This window comes from Podarcis erhardii (genome assembly GCF_964252035.2).
Source record: "Podarcis erhardii genome assembly, chromosome: 2".
NCBI classification, from domain to species: Eukaryota; Metazoa; Chordata; class Lepidosauria; order Squamata; family Lacertidae; genus Podarcis; species Podarcis erhardii.
The window spans coordinates 107,211,683-107,224,202 of NC_138498.1; the positions used below are offsets into that span (position 1 = coordinate 107,211,683).

Here is a 12,520-nt window from a genome sequence, read left to right on the forward strand (position 1 = left end):
CATAGCCTCGGTACACAGGTGCCGAAACCTTTTGTTCCTGCTGTGCTGTCTCCATGGCCACAAGCTTGAGGAAGCCTCAGCCGCTGGGCTGTGGCATTTGCTGAGTAAACAGCAACCTAAGAGGCCTTGTCACAGTACCAGGTAGAGCAGGTAGTTCTTCCTCAGTCTCTCCTAGCAACCACAGCGCTCCTTCCCTTCTACATAGCAGTCGCCAAAATTAGGTAGAGAGGCCATGATGGGCAGGGGAGAGGAAGCCTCAGGGCTGAAAGGGTCAAAGGCAGTGCAGGGGAGATGGAGAGACTTGTCCCTCTCCCCAAGGCCCACCCAGGATGTTCAGGGTGCAAAGAGCTCAATATTAACAGGGACTGCATACACAGAATCCTGGGAGCTGTAGCTGACTGCTCAGAATTCCAGGCATCCTTAACAAACTACAGTTCCCAGGATTCTTGTGGTGTGTGCTATAAATGTATGGTGTGTACACAACCCCAACTTAAATTTGAAACCAGGCATGTTTTTTTTTAAGAACCCCCCCCCCCATTTAAAAAAGGTTGTGGGATTTTGTTACAGCTGAGAGAACTATAGAGGATGGTGGCGGTGGGAATCATGGCAGCTTGGCTTGGGACCTGAGGCGGAAAAATGCCATAGCTGTCAACTTTTCCCTTTTCTAGTGAGGAATCCTATTCGGAATAAGGGAATTTCCCTTAAAAAAGGGGGGAAGTTGACAGCTATGAAAAACACTCCAAATTGGGACTCTCGTTATTTTGCTTTCGAGGGAACCAGCTGATTTGTGCCAGCGCACGAGAGCCAAAAGCCAGAGCGCTGGGACCAAAAAAATTGGGATGTTCCAGGATCCAGTCAGAAGCAGGGAATGGCTTCTAGAATTCCAGGATGTCCCGCTTAGATCAGGACGGTTGAGCGGTATGAGAGAGGTGGAAGTAAACCGCCTGTGAGTGTAGTCTTACTCAAGACCCTTTCTTCGAAGAGGTCTGGACACGCATGCCTTCTCTGGGAATACAGCCTATGCCACAAACGAAACCACTTCCCCCATTTGAACAACCACGATAGCTCATTTAGAGTAAGTTGAACTTCCAAGCACATCGTGTGGTGTGAGGCATGGCCCTGTCAATGATGCGAGCTGGCCGGCCAGCCGTGCCCTTCTTCTGGATACTCCGTTCGCTGACCCTCCCCGACCCCAATTCTTCAGAAGGCTTGTACCTACCTGAGAGCAGTGGACAGACTCCAGAATATTTGCAGGCTGAAGGCAGGCAGAAGGCAGGCACACTAGGACGAGTGGCAGGACCCAAAGCCACATCTCCGCCATCCGTCGTACCCCACAAGTCATTGTGGGGATGACGACGGCGCTGCTCCTTTCATCGCAGAATCTGCCTTTGCACAGGACAAATTAGACCGTGCCTGAATAGCACAGTTGGCACGCAGCTTGATAAATATTTCCTCGTTTCCACCTCCTGGGAGCTGGTTTCTTTCCAGCGTTTTATGTCTAAGGAGCTGGTGCAGGTGCTGGCAAACAGGTCCTACGCCAGGGCAAAAGATCCAAGCTGAAAGATCGGGAAACGTTTCCTATCCGAAAGAAGACTTGGGGATCCAAGGAACCGACACTCCGCAACTTGTTTGACAGGGCCCAGGTTAGTCAATCTCACTCCCTTTTTGCTACTGCTAGAGAAATTGCGTCAAAGGGGAGTAAAGGTGGAGAGGGCGTTGCAGAAACTGAGGGCGAAGGACAGGATAGCCTGGGCACAGCGCCAGCAACCTAGTTTAAGAGAAGCCCCAAAGGGTACAAGGATTAAATGCAGGAAGAAGCATTCACAGCCAAGTTCAGAGCTGTCAGATTTCCTGAATGGCAGCACAGCAAACCTGATTTGTTTATTTTTTTTAGCAGAGGTTTTCCATCAAAGCTGGCAAAGGAACTTGTTGGGTCTAACTTAATTTTTAGAATCAGGTAGGTATCCGTGTTGGTCTGACGCAGACGGAATAAATTTTAAAAATTAAAAAATTGTCCAGTAGCACCTTAGAGACCAACTAAGTTTGTTCTGGGTGTAAGCTTTCGTGTGCATGCGCACTTCTTCAGATACCTCATTTTTTTTTTTATTTTTTAGAAGGGCATGTCATTTTGCTGGCTTGCATTTTGCCAGAGTACTATGTATGCTATGGATCTCGAACCCTCAGTGAGTTAGGGGCTTCCTCTGCATGCAAAGAAGAGGAAGAAGAAGAGTGGGGAAGCGAACCCGGTTCACCAGATTACGAATCCACCGCTCTGAACCACTACACCACACTGGCTCCAATGGAGAGCTCCTGCGGGGGTGAAGTCAAACACTGGAGAATCGCTGCACCTGCTGTGGCTGTAGAGACCAGTAACTTGTAACTGCTGCCTCCAGAATATTTTTTGTTACCGTATTTTTCGCTCTATAAGACGCACCCGACCATAAGACACACCTAGTTTTAGAGGAGGAGAACAAGAAAAAAAATATCCTCTCCTTCTCTACTCAGCGCCTCTCCAGCAAAGCGGGAAGGGAAATGGAAGGGGCTCCATTTCTCCTCCCACTTAGCTGAAGGGGCGCTGTGCAGAGAGGGAAAGCTGTGCAGCACCTCTCCAGCGAAGCGAAGCCAGGAGAGCAAGAGGGATTGTTGCGCAGCGATCCCTCTTGCTCTCCTGGCTTCAGCGAAAGCTGCACACTCTGCATTCGCTCCATAAGACGCACACACATTTCCCCTTACTTTTTGGGAGGGGAAAAGTGCGTCTTACAGAGCAAAAAATACAGTACATTATCAGCACTGAAGTGACCTCTCTAGGGAGCAAGTTTTGGCTGTGTTTTCCTGGGCTGCCCAGACAACAAGACCCCACTCTTGGCCTCGCTGATGTGGTCCAAAGGAAAGCAGAGCAATACATTTGGCTCCTTAGCTTTTCCTTCACCCAAAGATATCCCACAAGGCAGCAGAGGTTTAGGACCAGAGTTTTCCTTCTCTTAGATGGGCTACCTTCTCAGGTTGACAAGCTCCATCTGCCCCTCACGTCCCTCTACAGCAAGTGCAGAATCTGCCTTCTTGACCATTGGAACCAGGCTTGGCCTTGTCTGCTCAATCTGCTACAACCTGTCTTTGCAGGTTTCAGAGCCAGTGTGGTGTAGTGGTTAAGAGCGGTAGACTCGTAATCTGGTGAACCAGGTTCGATTCCCCGCTCCTCCACATGCAGCTGCTGGGTGACCTTGGGCCAGTCACACTTCTCTGAAGTCTCTCAGCCTCACTCACCTCACAGAGTGTTTGTTGTGGGGGAGGAAGGGAAAGGAGAATGTTAGCCGCTTTGAGACTCCTTAGGGTAGTGATAAAGCGGGATATCAAATCCAAACTCTTCTTCTTCTTCCATTGTCTGTTGAGGCAGATGGATGCCAACAACTTAAGTCAACAGCCTTTGGCCTTTTAAGACCCAAGACCCCACCACCATGCAAGATGGGATCTGCTTGTAGCAGGGTGGGGAAAAACTCATTGCCACAAGCAGAAATTGGTTGTCAACCCATGCCGCAAAAGTTGTGTTGCCAATCTGCCAAGAAGTACATGTGTAGCTGCCATACTGGAATCCAAGATTTCTGCTGCTGACATTTTAATCCATATTTCAGCCTCCCGTTTGGGTTAGAAAATTAACTCCAGTTAGAAAAATACAGTGGTGCCCCGCAAGACGAACGCCTCGCAAGACGGAAAACCCGCTAGACGAAAGAGTTTTCCGTTTTGGAGGCGCTTCGCTAAACGAATTTCTCTATGGGGTTGCTTGGCAAGATGAAAAAATCTTGCGAGTTCCCGCGGGTTTTTTCCGCCCCCCCCTTTCCTAAGCCGCTAAGCCGCTTATCAGCTGTTCCGCTGATAAGCCGCTTAACAGCTGATCGCTAAAAGCCGCTAGACCGCTAATAGCGCTAATCCGCTAAGCTGTCAATGGGCTTGCTTCGCAAGACGAAAAAACCGCTAGACGAAGAGAATCGCGGAACGGATTCTTTTCGTCTTGCGAGGCACCACTGTAAATAAATGCATGAACCAGTGAAATCAACTACAGTTATCATTTACTTCCTGAAACTAAAGCACATAAAATACCCAGGTTGGGAAAGTTTTCTAGAGAAGCGATTTAAAAGGAAGATAAAAGTGAACAATTTCCTGAACTTACATAGGAAGAGAAAGCCTAGTATAAAGAATGGGAGTTAAAATAACAACACACAGGAAAGTGGCTTCCCACCTTGCAGTTTCCTCATTAAAGGAAGCTTACTCGGGAGTTACAGAAGTAAGAAGATGGGGGGAAGAAAAATCCAGAGACAAAAAACAAACAAACACATTTTAAAAGAGAAGCCTGAGGGTCTGGATTAATAATAATAATAATAATAATAATAATTTATTATTTGTACCCCGCCCATTTGGCTGGGTTTCCCCAGCCACTCTGGGCGGCTTCCATAAAAACCAGAAATACACTAAAATATCACAGATTAAAAACTTCCCTGAACAGGGCTGCCTTAAGATGTCTTCTGAATGTCAGGTAGTTATTTATCGCTTTGACATCTGATGGGAGGGCGTTCCACAAGGCGGGTGCCACTACCGAGAAGGCCCTCTGCCTGGTTCCCTGTGAGACATCCCATGGAGACATCAGTCTTCCAATGACCTATTTAGCCAAACAAATCCACATCAAAGCCCAAACTCAGATAGACAATTACTGCACATGGAAGCTCTACCTTTTAACATTTTTCTTTTCTTTTCTAGAAGGGAAACTAATTTTCCCCATAGTTATACAGTCATAATATTTACTAGGATTCCTCAAAATACCTTTTACTCTCTGAGGAGACCTATTGTTGTTGTTGACAAAGCATGTCTGACTCTTCGTGACCCCATGGACCAGAGCATGCCAGGCGCTCGGCTAAATGAAAGCCGACGCCGCATCTTGGCTTGTAAGAGGATTTTGGGCTCAAACTAGGCTATTTGCAGAAGGAAAAATTAAGTATACCAAGAGGCTAACTTCAGAGTAAAAGAGACTGAGATTAAGTAGTGTCTCCCTTTTGATGGAGTTTACAAACTCCAAGTTTCAAGCAAAACATTTTCAAAGTTGCAAATCTCCTTTTTCCCTCCCCCTGCCCCCTTTTACTGTAGAGAAAGGGGAGCCCACTCTCTTTCCCAAGGTACAAGAGCAAGTATACACACACATTTTCATGTTACTGTTTGGAGAAAGACTGTCCTTATTACAGCCTCTTTCAAACAACAAACATCAGCACACCTCACCTCACCTCACCTCTCCCGCTTTTCTCAATATCTGCCATGTTTTTGGGTGGATCAGGCCCAGCATGTCTCCCTCACACAAAGATTTTGAAGCAAGCTTGTATTTAAACTACACATTTAGGATACACAGCCGCCAAATGTTCCCTTTAAGACCAATTTAAACACGGGGGAGAAACGTTTTATTCATTTTATTAACATTTTTAAACCTTAAGTACAAAACTTACTCACTCCTAGGGAAACAAAGATATCTAACATACCCCAATTTCCTCTCTTTCAAGCAGCATCAGGCTGGATGTTGGTGCCTTAATGAGCCCATTAAAGTTTCCCAAAAAATGCAACAACGATAGAACAAGACTTACACACAGACATGAACACACTTTGACCTGTTTACGGTTTGGAGACACACACATGTCTTGACATGTTCCCTGTCAGAATAGGTGTCCACTTCCAGTGTGTATACAAGCACTGAAATCCTTTCGCTCTTCAGCTACAACCCATGTTTCACTTCACTCATACTCATACTCATACACCAACAGATTGTTATAAGAAAAAAAAATCTGCTCCTTTTCCCTTATGGGGTATCCAAGAGCCCGTATAGAGTCCTTAAGCGGGTTCCCTATCGGTAGGAGAAAATGACAGAGGCCAACCAGAGAATATTGAGAAGCAAAGCGGCTAGTAAGCCTGATCTTTATTACCTGTTGCAACAGGGTTCCCCACTCCGCCCACGCAGGGAGGGAGGAGAGGAACCCAGAACAATGATGTGCAAGCCCTTATACAGTGGTACCTCGGGTTAAGTACTTAATTCATTCCGAAGGTCCGTACTTAACCTGAAACTGTTCTTAACCTGAAGCACCACTTTAGCTAATGGGGCCTCCTGCTGCTGCTGCGCCGCCGGAGCACGATTTCTGTTCTCATACTGAAGCAAAGTTCTTAACCTGAAGCACTATTTCTGGGTTAGCAGAGTCTGTAACCTGAAGCGTATGTAACCCGAGGTACCACTGTATAGACTTTTGAAAGTGCCCACCACCGCCCAAGACCACCCCCTAAAAAGTCATACATCACAGAAGGAGGTGGTCTTCAGCAGAAATCTTGCCTGCCAGGATACCTGATGATGGTCGCTGTTTGCATTACCTGGGCAGCCTGGCTATTCGTGATGTTCATACTTTAGTTCCTGAATCCAGGTCACCCTATTCATACACAAATATTGCCTTAAGGCAGGATTTGCAAGCAAAAAGACAATAGGAAGGCTTTCCCCATTTGCCTCTCTTACTGCAGAGGAATATCTGAGGTCATCGGAAGAGTCAAAATGGCTCTCCTGTACTATTTCATACATGTGGTTTATGTACTTATGTATGTGTTTGCCTTGTACATTTATGAACATTTAACTTAAGGTTACCAGACGTCCCCTTTTCCCGGGTACAGTCCCCGGATTTACAAATCAGTCCCCATACAAAATCAATCGAAGTTGAAAAGTGTCCACAGATTCATTGAAAAAAATCTGGTAACCTTAATTTAATTTATATTTGAGACCTTAGGATTCTTATAACAAGATGATCCAGGGAACTCTTGTTCCTTTTCTTGGCCATCTTGATGTTAGTGTTCCTTTTCTTGGCTCCAGCTCCAATCCAGAACTTTAGTTACTGTTAAGTTGTGGGCGAACATATCAGACGACACAGCGATTCTTCCAAAGCAGCTCTTTATTTGTAAGCTGGAACAGAACTGTCAGCCTGCTTATATAGAGCTCCACTAGAATGCAACAGTAACCATTTTCTGTAACTAGCCAGTCACTGAACGTCACTTTCGATCCTTCATTTGCATACAAACTATCCAATCACTGAACGTCACTTTTGATCCTTCATTTGCATAACTATCTACAGTATCCCCCTGCTGGCCCAGGGTGAGAACTTCAGTACATAACAGTTACCATATTTTTTGCTCTATTGGACGCAGTTTTTCCCCTCCAAAAATTGAGGGGAAATGTGTGTGCGTCCTATGGAGCGAATGCAGGCTTCTGCATTCCGGCAGGGAGAGGCTGCACGGGGCTATGGATTCTTAAGCCCCATGCAGCCTCTCCTGGGCTGCACTTTGCACTTGTGGATCATTGGCAGCCATGCCCCCTCACAGCATCCTGTAGTTTGTATTGCTCGGTCCAGAACCATTGATCCCAATGGCTCTAAGAACTAGTTTAGTTCAGTGGACAGTGGACTCATAGCTGTCAGCTTTTCCCTTTTCTTGCGAGGAATCCTATTCGGAATAAGGGAATTTCCCTTTAAAAAAAAGGGAAACGTTGATAGCTATGAGTGGATTTGATTGCAAGACATATGGCTTCATATCAGCAGTCTACAGAGTCACTCAGCAATGCTGGCTAGCTTGCTTATTTTAGTCCGGGTTAATCATTCGTAAAATTGGATTCGTTATGACTTATCGCACAAGGTCACTAGGAGGTTCAAGATAAACATTCGTCCGTTTTTCAAACAATAAAGCTGTTCTTAGCATGCAGTGTGCTATTCGCCCTAATTAAACAGCAGCAATAAATAGACAGCATAAATCCAAACATTGGATGTGACCACAACATGCTGGACGAGGAAGAAAGAGTCGGCCTGTATGATGGCCCTATGAGCCATCTACTCTGGGCATCATCCACATCAGACTATTGATTAAGCCACACTCATTAAGGAGTTTAATTTAAAACCAGTTTCCAGGGCTGGGTCCAGCAGTGGGCCAAGTGGGGCACTGGCTGAGGGCCCAGGAGTTCAAATAGGCCCCATCCTGGCTCCAGCACAACCTCACCAGTAGATCTTTCAAGGGTTTGCCAATCAGTGTGACAGCCTGGACCCCGTGTTTTAGGGGTCTCTATGCTGTTAACAGTGGGGCGCAAGTGACGCTGTGGTCTAAACCACAGAGCCTAGGGCTTGCCGATTGGAAGGTCAGCGGTTCAAATCCACATGACAGGGTGAGCTCCTGTTGCTCTGTCCCAGCTGCCGCCCACCTAGCAGTTCAAAAGCATGTCAAAGTGCAAGTTGATAAATAGGTACCACTCTGGCGGGAAGGTAAATGGCGTTTCTGCGCGCTGCTCTGGTTCGCCAGAAGCGGCTTAGTCATGCTGGCCACATGACCCAGAAGCTGTACGCTGGCTCCCTCGGCCAATAAAGCGAGATGAGCGCCCCAACCCCAGAGTCAGTCACGACTAGACCTAATGGTCAGGGGTCCCTTTACCTAACAGGAAACTTGCACGAAGGCACCAAGTGCAACTGTGCTCTTTGCCTGGTGATTCCCACTGGTGATAAACAGAGGCATTTTCCTTCCAATGGTGGAGCATAGCCATTCTGGCTTGTAGCTTCTGAAAGCCTTATTTCTTTAACAAAACAGGATCCTATATCATTTCAAACCACAAATGCATATATGAAACGTACACACATATGAGCCGAATACAGCACAGGTTCTTAAGAGACTACAATTTTATATCTAGAATTATTCATGCTCCACCTGCCTGCTATGTGAATGAAGGCATATGCAAAACCAATTGGTTTTTCCACGAAGGAAGATGCATAAAAGTGCAATCCTAACCACGTTTTCTCACAAGCAAGTCATGGTGAATTCAGTGGCACTGATCCCAGGTAACTGGGATGAGGATTTCAGCTTAAACGGGGGGTGGGTGGGGGGAGAATGTTGCAAAGCAAGCCTTGCATTATAGCTATTTCTGTAAAGTATATGTATAAATATACTAATATAATATAATATAATATAATATAATATAATATAATATAATAATATATAAATATACTGCATAAATGCCTCCTTAGCACGAAGAACATTGTAGATGAAAGAAAATATACTGTGTATTGGGACGTGTGAACTTGCTGTGGATCTTTCCCCCAACCCCAATCTTTTCAAACATGAAATGCTCTGGTTGTAATATAAACAAATACATGCTAGGCTACAACAAAGTTACATTGCAGAATATAGTTACTGAGGGGTATGTTATTGCAACCTCCAGTGGCATGTTCTCAGATTGTCAGCTTCTAGGTAGCAGCAGCAACATTGGGGCTGTTAACAGCATAAAAGGTAAAGGGACCCCTGACCGTTAGGTCCAGTCGCAGATGACTCTGGGGTTGCGTGCTCATCTCGCTTTCTTTAATGCCGTTTACCTTCCCGCTGGAGCGGTGCCTATTTATCTACTTGCACTTTGACGTGTTTTCGAACTGCTAGGTGGGCAGGAGCTGGGACAGAGCAACGGGAGCTCACCCCATCGTGGGGATTCAAACCGCCGACCTTCTGATCGGCAAGTCCTAGGCTCTGTGGTTTAAACCACAGCATCACCCGCGTCCCACTAAGTTTCCTGTTAGATCATGCGATTGGCCCCCCTTGGAAACAGGATGTGGCAGTAGATAGGTCTTTTTATGTTATGGATGTTGTTTTTTCAAATATCTGCCACACCGGCTGTGGGAGAAACCAGCAGCAGCCACCCAGGGAGGACATCCTGGTCTGTGGGGGCCCAACATGTGGCTGCTTCAATATCCATGAGAATGTCATTTGTTGGAACATTGGAGAACAAGGAGAGGGGGTTCTCATATATACTTTTGTCCTGCTGTAGCGACTTCTGTATCTACTTTATTGGATTTTATATGTACAGTACACCTGTAATACAAGGGATGCGGGTGGCACTGCGGTCTAAATCACTGAGCCTCTTGGACTTGCCGATCGGAAGGTTAGTGGTTCTAATCCCCATGATGGGGTGAGCTCCCGTTGCTCTGCCCCAGCTCCTGCCAACCTAGCAGTTTGAAAGCACACCAGTGCACCACACGACCAAAAGTTGCAACATTGGAAGATTGAACTTGGAGAATATTTGCAAGACTCTGGAGTTAAGGAAGTTCTTAGCTCTGGTGGGACTGTGAAACAAGTTGATGATTATTTCTGGAACAAACACCTTTTGGATTATAAATTAAACATAGGGGAGTGGATTAGCGGGGAATGGGACAACCTGATGAAAGAAAATGGAGAATACTACTGTATGGAATTCCCCGGAGACTCACTCCCCAAGGAGAAAGGGAAGAAACTACATAAGAACCCAACAAGGGATAAGGATGTGTGCAAGTACAAACAGGAACAAGAAAACCTGCAGAGGGGGCATAGAAGGGACCTGAGAGCCTCAGATATTAGAACACCAGATTGATGTGTTTTTTGTTTATCGTTTTGTAACTTTCTTCTTGTTAAAAATTTAATAAAATATCATTTTTTTAAAAAAAAAGAAAGCACACTAGTGCAAATAGATAAATAGGTACTGCTGTGACGGGAAGGTAAACGGCGTTTCCGTGTGCTCTGGCTTCCATCATAGTGTTCCATTGCACCGTAAGTGGTTTAGTCATGCTGGCTGCATGCAGTGGCAGAGCTTCATGCTCCAGCACCGGGGTGGTGTGCGTCTTGGGGGCGTGGCGCTCTGCCCGCAGGGGCAGGGCACACTGCCTGCAGGGGCAGGGCGCCCAGCATGAGTGGGACGGCAGCCGTGATGGAACCCCACTGGGATCGCGCTGCTGGGGTGGTGCGCTCCCCACACCCCCCCTCTTCCTCTGCCAGTGGCCACATGACCTGAAAAGCTGTTTGTGGACAAACACCGGCTCCTTCGGCCTGAAGAGCAAGATGAGCGCTGCACCCCATAGTTGCCTTTGACTGGACTTAACTGTCTAGGGGTCCTTTACCTTTTCCTTTTTTCACACCTGTAATTTATGCAGGGGTTATGTTCCAGGGATCGCGCCTAAAGCCAAAATCACATATCCTTCCTATCTATCTATCTATCTATCTATCTATCTATCTATCTATCGTGGGTGGGAATGTAGTTTTCCATCTCTCTTTTTTGCCACAAACGTAAAGCTGAATGCACACAAGTTAAATGTGTGCAAGATGCGTACTATATTCTAAACTGCCTTGAGGACTTTGGTCAGTAGGCAGGGTATAATTTATTTATTGCTTAATTAATTGTTTTATACTGCCCTTCACCCAAAGATCACTGGGTGGTTCACCAGGATAGGAGTATAAATACTCCTAAACAAAGAAACAAACTTTTATTTTCATACTTTGCCTGCACAAAAATGTTCTCTCCAAAGAAGGAAGCGTAAAGTGACAGAACAGCAGAGAGACACAAGGGTTATTTTTAGATGCATGGGAGTGGAGTATCTACTGAATAATGAGGAAATGACAAGTATCATTTTGAAAGTTCAACATTTCACATTGTTTTCTTTTTGGCAAGATGACTTGAGATCCATTTTACAGTGGTACCTTGGTTTGCAACCATTTTGGATTAAAACCACATCAAACCCGGAAGTGTGTGTCCCTTTTTGGGATTACAACCCATTTTTTATTATTACAACCCATTTTTGGGAGGGAGGCCCCATTGGCGAAAGCACGCCTTGGATTACAACCTGTTTTGGTTTACAACCGGACCTCTGGAACGGATTATGGTTGTAAACCAAGGTACCACTGTACTTCAAAAGAGTGAGGGGTGAATGTGGCTTGAGGAAGAAATCAAGGGGCCCACTGATACCCTGGGTTCACGGTTCACATTTATACTACAGAAGGGATGGAAAACTTCTGGCTCTCCAGAGGCCAATGGACTACAACTCCCATCATCCCATTCTGCCCGAGGCTGATGGGAGTTGTAGTTCAGCAAACATCTGGAGGGCCCCCATTTCCCAACCTCTGTACTAGAGGGGAGAGCGCTTGGTTTAAAAGTTTATTCTTTCCCACCTGCGTGCTTCTGTTTGGCCAAAACCAAGAGAGGCAATCAGGACAGGCTGGCGCCTGGTGCCACCACACCCTCAGTCACCAGCGGCAAACAAAGGTCCTTTGAGCTACGGGCAGCACTGCCAAGTGTGTGTCACATAGCAACCATATATCTTATTCTGTTTACATCTGCAATCTACATCTACAAGGGCTTAGAGGAGAAGCCAATAATTCAGAAAGCAAGCACATACATTTTACTATCAATTGAAAACAGGTGCTAACACCCTGCCCCACCCCATGGCCGTGGCTGGTATCACCATCAAAAGCTATAATTTAATGTTCGTTGTGAAGACTTGTTTGCAATACCTCGGTGACACGTCTGCAAGCTTAATAAGCTCACGTCTTAGAAGCACCTCAAGTTCTGTAATACATAAGTTATGTGTGCATTGCAACAGGGCAAGTCTCGACCTGCCTTTTCAAGGTGGAATGGTACTGTATGTACACACCAAGCACAGAAGTGATCTATATATCAAAGATGCGTGCG

The 12,520-nt window shown here is 46.0% G+C and overlaps 1 protein-coding gene across 2 annotated transcripts in view; it reads right to left on the reverse strand.

Moving 5' to 3' along the window:
• IL17RC (interleukin 17 receptor C) overlaps positions 1-1,624 on the reverse strand; it is a 38,867-nt gene extending 37,243 nt beyond the window's left edge. For both annotated transcript variants that reach the window (XM_081852625.1, XM_081852624.1), the window contains exon 1: positions 1,220-1,624. In XM_081852625.1, the coding sequence (XP_081708751.1) occupies positions 1,220-1,342 (123 nt within the window). In that variant the 5' untranslated portion in view covers positions 1,343-1,624. The remainder of the gene's footprint in view (positions 1-1,219) is intronic.
• Positions 1,625-12,520: the final 10,896 nt, after the last annotated feature.